General features: G+C 43.1%; 1 protein-coding gene across 2 annotated transcripts in view; it reads right to left on the bottom strand.

Annotated features, from left to right (window-relative positions):
- LOC101996525 (E3 ubiquitin-protein ligase HERC2) overlaps positions 1–7,718 on the bottom strand; it is a 160,101-nt gene that overhangs the window by 49,089 nt on the left and 103,294 nt on the right. For both annotated transcript variants that reach the window (XM_005357814.3, XM_026784298.1), the window contains exons 58-64: positions 5,573–5,654; positions 5,327–5,470; positions 3,908–3,998; positions 3,462–3,639; positions 3,196–3,277; positions 2,937–3,108; positions 2,221–2,365 (exon numbers count right to left, since the gene is read on the bottom strand). In XM_005357814.3, the coding sequence (XP_005357871.1) occupies positions 2,221–2,365; positions 2,937–3,108; positions 3,196–3,277; positions 3,462–3,639; positions 3,908–3,998; positions 5,327–5,470; positions 5,573–5,654 (894 nt within the window). The remainder of the gene's footprint in view (positions 1–2,220; positions 2,366–2,936; positions 3,109–3,195; positions 3,278–3,461; positions 3,640–3,907; positions 3,999–5,326; positions 5,471–5,572; positions 5,655–7,718) is intronic.

Here is a 7,718-nt window from a genome sequence, read left to right as displayed (position 1 = left end):
CCCGGCTCATGCTCATTTTTCAAGTAATTTGGTGTTAGGTTTTACAGTTATAAAGCATAATTCACTTCGAACTAAACAATGTTAATTTTGATTTCATAAACCAAATATGGCTCCATGAGCTAGTCATGGCATACTCTTCTTAAAACAACAAAATCAGTAATATCTACCAAATCCTATATTTCCAAAGTAAAGTAGATGTAGCCTCTATCATGTAAATACAGCTTCTCTTACATAGGTATAGCCTCTATCATGTAAGTACAGTCTCTATTATGTAGGTGTAGCCTCTATCATGTAAGTACAGTCTCTATTATGTAGGTGTAGCCTCTATCATATAAGTACAGCCTCTCTTATGTAAGTATAGCTTCTATCAAGCATCAGGTTTTCCCCCCCTAAAGTAAAAGCTGCTAATAGCTTAGGGGTGGGAGTATTTTCAATAATTTTTATATTCTAGCATGGACTTCAAAATGTAAAGGATGGTTTGCCAAGACCCCCCCCCAAACCTGTGCTGACAGTTAAGCAATACACCAGTAAACAAGATGAACTCTGCTCCACCTTAACAGCTCTCCAATATTAAGTTGGTGCAAAACAGATTACAGTTTTGGAGCATGAATTTTAAATTACTTAAATAAGTTCAAAACAAGTATTTATTAATCAGAATGGAAACCATTACAGCCAAAAGACACATTTTTGCCAATGAAAAATAAGTTTATTTGTTCATGTATTATAAAAATCTAAGCTGCAAGATTCAGCAGGTTCTTAGAAAGCATTAGCTGCACCCTGTTTGTTGTAGTTTTTTCTGCACCTGTTGGTTGTAGAAGTGTTTTCCCTGCAAGACGTTTGAAGCTGTGGCAGGTGGGCAGTGAGAGGTCTGGTGGATGAGGCAAAAGATCACAGCCCAGCTAGTTAAACCTTTGAATCACTGGCTGAACAGACAATTCATCCTACTGGTTTGCTGAACATACTTCTCAGGTGCAATGGTTTGGGCAAGATTCAGAAAGCAATAATGGATCACACTCGCAACACACCAACAACTACCATGGTCTTTCTCTGTTTTGTGCATGTTTTGTTTAGGAAAGTACTCTGGAGTTTCTTCTCTAACTACCAAGCAAGTCACTGATGGCTGTCCTACACAATCCACCTTTTATCGCACATCACAATCTAATCAAGAAATGATTCCATTACTCATAGATGAAGATGACAGAATGAAACAATAGTTCTTTCTTTCTGTGCAACTCACGAAGCACCCACTTCTGGGAAGTTCTTCACTTTCCAGTTTGCTCCAAATACTGAACGACTGTTGAACATCCAAGCTGAGTTAGCTGGCAACACCCGTGAAGCTCCATGATCAGCCTCCACAATGTGGTTCCTGTCAACTCCTGAGGCTCAACCACTGTGCTTCCCCTATTGAGGTTCTCGTCTCGTTTGTCAAACATCTTAAGCCACCACTGCATTGTCTATCTGTTAATAGTTCCTGGGCCAGACACAATGCTGGTTTTGTGAACTGCCACCATTGCTTTGAGTCACTCTGAACACGAGTAAGAAAATCACTAAAACTTGGTTTTGTCTAGTACCATTTCAATAGTATAAAATAAATGACAAGTGTAAGTCATCATATATCTATACACACACACACACACATATATACATATATGTATAGGTGTATGGAGAGAGAGAGAGAGGTAAAATGATGTATGATAGGGATCGTTGAGATGGCTCAGCATTAAGTCCTGTGGACAAGTCTGACAACCTGAGCTCAGTCTCTGACACTCACATGGTAAGAGAACAACTCTAGAAAGTTGTCCTCTGATTATACATGTGTGCACACAGACAGACAGACATAAACACCCACAGATAAAATAGTTGTAAAAAAAAAGTAAGAATCATGTATAATAAACATAATAAACTTATTTAGGAATATATTTCAGTATCAAATGGCAAATTTCAACACAAAAACCGTGATTACTTTTGCACTAACCTAATATTAAACTCACCCAAGCATTTCAGGAGTCTAAGGGATATTTGTTATTTTTATTTTCTTGGTGTGGCATGCTGAAAATGTGACCCAGGCTGGCCAACAAGAACTCACTACGCAACCTAGGCTGGCCTGCAACTAGCTTTTCTCCGGCCCCAGACTTCCGAAGGCTGGGTTTTAGCAAGTACTCCAGTCTGGACAAGACAAGCACTCCTAGAGGGCCCTTACCACAGGCCACTGAGCCTCACCTGTCCCGAGTCTGTGACCGCCAGGCAGTGCAGGGCTCCGACCGCCACATGCACGATCTTCTTCCCTCTCAGTCCCTCCACCACTTGTGGCTTCCGCACGTGCACATCCGAGCCGTGGCCCAGTCTGAAGTAGTCCCCTTTCCCCCTGGGGACAGAGCAGCAGTTCCGGGATCACTACATGGTTACAGTCTGGCAATGCTATAGGAAAACTTTCACGACCACACACCCTCTAGAGTGGAGTGATAACATCACACAGAATATATACCACAATCCAAATTAGCGCAGACTACTTGGCGGGGAAGACCTCTCGTGGTGTCATGTGTCACATAAGAACTCAGTTACACTGCCAACCCCTGTCCCAAGCGCTATCTGGGATGTCTTTTCAAGTTGCTAATTGCCTGACATGACATAAGGAAGTTAGAAGTCTGCTTCGTTGTCCTTACTTCATGTAGCTTCCAGTATAATGTAACTCACATTTTTTTTTAAAGCTATATAAACCTCACACAAACTGGGTGAAACTGTCTATAGATTTCTTTACAAAATGAACTGTAAGATCTTTCTTTTTCATAATTTTATCAGTAATCTCAATTCAACATAGATTTTTTTTTTCACAAAAAGATGCCAAATGAGTAAGAAAGTAACAGTTTTACAAGCAGCCGAGGCTGGGCACAGGGCAACGCCAGGGCTCTCCAAACAGTCTGAGGAAGCTTACATACCACGTCCACACCACTCCTGACTTGGTGAGTGCCAAGGAAAACTGAGCTCCGCACTCAATCTGGCACACGCCTTGGCCGTTTAGTCTCTCGATGTTCTGGGGGATGTTACAGCCTTCACTTCCCCCTCGGCCCAACTTTCCAAAATCACCATCACCCCAGGAAAACACCAAACCTAGGTTTAAAAAGCAAACACCTCAGGTAAATTCTTAGAATTTACATCCCTACCCAGAGGACACTCAGCATCACAACCAGCTCCTACCTTCATCAGTGAGAGCCAGTGTCTGTGCATCTCGGCTTCCACACGCAACCTGGATTACTCTGTGACCAAGAAGGACTTTCACCTACTCGATTACAAACGTAAAAACAGAATGAAGCACGGGAACAGGGAAAGCAATGGGAATTTTTCCACAGACTGAAAGTCAGCATATTGTTCGTGTCTTTAAAAACCCAGACTTGAGGCTTATCTTCACTTGAAAAAACAAAGTAAAAAAGCTTTTTATAAGCAATGAAAATGTGCATAATCACCATTTTGGGCTTCAGCTGTGTGGTATTATCACCGTGTCCCAAGCGGCCATACTCGCCCAGGCCCCAGGTGTACAGCTCCCCGCTGGACGTCAGGGCTGCGCTGTGAGAACTGCCGCAGGCTATGTCCCTGATGCGCTTGGTTTTCAGGGCCTCGATCAGCCTCGGCTTGTCACAGTTCCTAGGGCAAGAGTAAAGTACACTCCTTACCAAGCTTCTTTTCAGAGACAGCCCATCTTTGATCAACAAAAAATATACCTCACCCTAACTGTCAAACCTTAAAAAGAGAGTGGATCAAACTACAGTGTATCCATCCACATTTTTTAATATTAATATTTATATCAATAAATAACTTCTATCAATAATTTTCTGTAAACAACTGTGAAAATACCCTATTATTACTAGCTAAGAGTTTCTTAGGAATGAGCAAGATTGAGGAAGAGTCTTACATTCTGCTGAAGTGTCCAAGTTTCCCATCATCACCTTCGCCCCATGAGAACACTTTCCCATCCACTGTTAAGGCTGTAGCATGCCGGCCACCTGCAACATTCACACAGAGGAAGGTTGTCAACACGTAATGTATAACGAGTTCACTGTGTTATCTACTCTGCCTGGCATACAGTGGCATGTGCTCGATGTGTATGTGTTAGCTAAATGAATAACAGAACCATCACCACAGTTATCATAGAAAGCTTTCTGGGTGACATATATGTAAAATAAATGAACTTTTAGTAAACTAAAAATTGTTAAAAATATTTAACCTGAAAAGAAGCAAAATAATAATGACTGTTCATGTAAAGTTTATTACTTTAAATATATAAAAAGTCCAAACTAAGATAAGGAGTAAAGACAGGACAACATCATCAAGCAGACTGTCAAACACCTTGACAAGAGCTCCACCACGTGTCCCGGCAGCGGACTATCTGAACAAGCCCCATGCGGCAGCTAAGACACTGTATCCGCTCTTCTGAAAGCACGTCAGCTGTGCTGTTCCCTGACACTCTCCCAGCCCAGCGCTCTGCCTCATATTACAGGCGTGAGCTCTGGCTGTATAATCAGGGACGGATCTACAAACCACTAAGCTCCAAGGCAGAACAGACAGGGCTCCCGGCAGCAGGGACTCAGCAACAGACAACTCCATATACTATCAGGAGCAACAAGTCCAGCTCTAGAGAAGGGCTGCACAGGCTAGAGTACTACAGCCACCTTACCACAGCAACAGGCCAGAAGGGCCAGTGCTTTTCACAGCAGATAGATGCCTTACAGACGGGCTCAGACCCTACCAGGAGCTTAACAGGGGAGAAGAGTAAGTTCTTGTTTTGCACATAGGTCCTCTGGAATCCTAACCAGTACAAGTGAATTGAGCTTAGTATCCAGAGGCTCCATCTCTTGGGACCTGGCACTGTGTTCAGAACATTACAGTAATGCCAAAGTGGAAGCTGAGGGACAGCAGTGAACTTGCTTGAAAACCACTTTTCTCAAACTGAGAATTCATTGGTGCTCTGGGGTATCTCATGGGAGCCACTGAGTTTTCACAGTAAGATATCCTATTTAAGCGACAGAACTTTACAGTTTCATAGCTAAAAAGTGCAGGGCCTGACAGACACAAGCGCTCCAGGATTGAGCACAAATCCTCTGAGAGGTACAACACGCACCTGAAATGCCAACAATGATGGCTTCCAAAAAGCTTTATTAAGTACTAATAACTAATCTTAGACTGAGTCACATCATCCACCTCTTTCTTCAGACTAGTTAACTAAAATTTGAAAAAGAACACAAGGATACTTCAGAGAGTTCCTGAAGGGCTTGAAACACTTGCAAAGCAAGAGGCACATCAGGGCCCTTGTGCACTGGTGCCAGGCTCGTACCTGAGTGGACCGCTACCTTCTTGACCACGTAGCTGCTGAGGGCTGTGATCTGCCGAGGAATAGGGACCGTCCCGCTGGACATACCCAGCCCCAGCCGGCCGTTTGTGGCTTCTCCACAGGAGTACACCTTCCCTTCCACAGTCACTGCAAGGAGCAGTCAGAAGTCTCAGCTCGCACAACATAAAGGCCACATTGTTTATTTAATGTTGTGTCCAATATAATTTACCAATACTAAAATAATCATACCTGCAAACAAACTCTTAGATCCACCAGCCACCTGAACCACATTCAGAGCGGACAGAGTCTCAGAGAATGAAGGAACCTTGATCTGGAAGAGGATTTTTTAAAGCAAAGGAAGAAAAAACGTTCATACTTTTTTACTCCTAAATAATCTTAACAGATGATATACAGAATTGCTGTCAGTCTGTGATTACCTTAACCACAAGAGTCCTTAGCTCTTAGAAGTACAAACTAAAGTGTTTTAGAGATAAAAGAATACAATTAGATTCACTTATAGTGAGTCTGCAGTGCAGAAACACAATTAGATCAGGGGCTGGGGAGAAGACTCAGTCAAGGACGCACCATGCAAGGATGAGGATTTGAGTCCAATTCAAAGTTCAATAAAAGAACCAAGTGTGGTGTGATGCGGAATGCTCTTCTGTATGCTGCGAATATATGTTGCCTTTATTGCTTGATGAATAAAGCTGCTTTGGCCTATGGCAGGGAAGAATACAGACAGACAGGAAAGCCAAACTGAATAGGCGGGAAGGCGCAGTCTGGGCAATTCCAGGAGCTGCTGGAGGAGTAAGATGCCAGAGCATTACCAGTAAGCCATGGGGCACGTGGCAATACAGATTAATGAAAATGGGTTGATTTAAATGTAAGAGCTAGCTAGTAAAAGCCTAAGCCATTGGTCAAACTTTTATAATTAATATTAAGCCTCGAACTGGCAGGCAGGAGAGAAACCTCCAGTGGTGGTGCTGTCCAGTGCTTGTACTCTCAATGCTGGAGAAGAAAGGCAGCTGTCCTGTGCTTGCTCATTGTTGGGAAAGAAAGGTGGCTTGATCCTTTGGAGCTTGCTGGTCAGCCAACCTAGCCTAAACAATGAGTTTGGGACTAATGGAAGCATATAGTGCCTAAGGAACTGCCACATGCATGAAAACACACAAAGAGCGGCCAGTTGTGGACAACACTTGGGGTCTGAAATGAGGACGTGAGAAGTCACAACTCTGAACCTGTCCACCTTGGTACCTGTGAACCTTTCTGTACTGAAAGGTCTAAGAAGAAATAAGCATGCCATGACCTGAGGACAACATGCCCCACCAGTTCATGTGTTTGAACATTTACTCTCCAGTGCAGTACTATTCTGGAGAACTAGAGACTCTGCAGCAAGGGGGAGTTAGGTGGAAGAAATGAGATACTTGGGGGTTGACCTGGAGGGTTACAGCACCACAGACTGCTTGTAGTCTTCTCTCTGCTTCCTGGTCTGCTCAGATGCAATAAGTAAGCTGCTGACAGATTGTGTTCCTCTCGAAATGTGGACTGAAGCACGCCTGTCTTCACGGGAGTGCTTCTTTGAGGTATTCTGTCACAGCCTTGCTCACTCTGACTGTGACTCACATACATAAGAAACTGTGCTAACTGGGCATGGTGTGGCAAATCTTTAATCTCAAAGTCTGGTAAGCAGAGGCAGATGAGAATCTCTGTGAGTATAGGGCAGCCCAGACTGCAGGCATAGAACCAGGCTGGAAGGGAGGGAGGGAGGGAAGGAGGAGGGAGGGAGGGAGGAAAGAAATTACATGTTTCTGCTTTTCACTGTGATAGATGTGGTTAAAATTAAAAATCCTGCCTAAGAAACCCTGTATTATTATATGGTGATTTGTTTTGCATTATGAATGGACTATCACCTGGAAGTGTGAGGTAAAAAAGGCTTTGGTCCAGATAAGACCTATAACTAACCATCAACATACCCATACCTATACCCAACCTATACCTAACCATCAATATACCTATACCTAACTATCAGTGACCACTGCAAAATGGGGATCTGTGACCTCACAACATAAATGTCATTTAAGGCTGCCTAAATAACAATATAAATTAGTTCAAGTAAGTGAGTTCCAGCAATCTCTGCTTCCCAACAATACCGGTGACAGAGACACATAATTGATGCTGTCACCACAGAGACTAAAAAGAACAGATCTCATCAGGTGAAGTTGTCCCCCAATACTAAAAATTAGAGTAAGTTGGTGATGTGGGAGTGTCATATATCAATCTGTTGATTTCATTGGTTAAGCAATAAAGAAACTGCTTGGCCCTGATAGGTTAAAACATAGGTGGGAGGAGTAAACAGAACAGAATGCTGGGAGGAAGAGGAAGTGAGCTCAGAGAT

This window comes from Microtus ochrogaster, chromosome 22 (genome assembly GCF_000317375.1).
Source record: "Microtus ochrogaster isolate Prairie Vole_2 chromosome 22, MicOch1.0, whole genome shotgun sequence".
Taxonomy (NCBI): domain Eukaryota; kingdom Metazoa; phylum Chordata; class Mammalia; order Rodentia; family Cricetidae; genus Microtus; species Microtus ochrogaster.
This window is presented reverse-complemented; position numbering and strand designations above follow the sequence as displayed.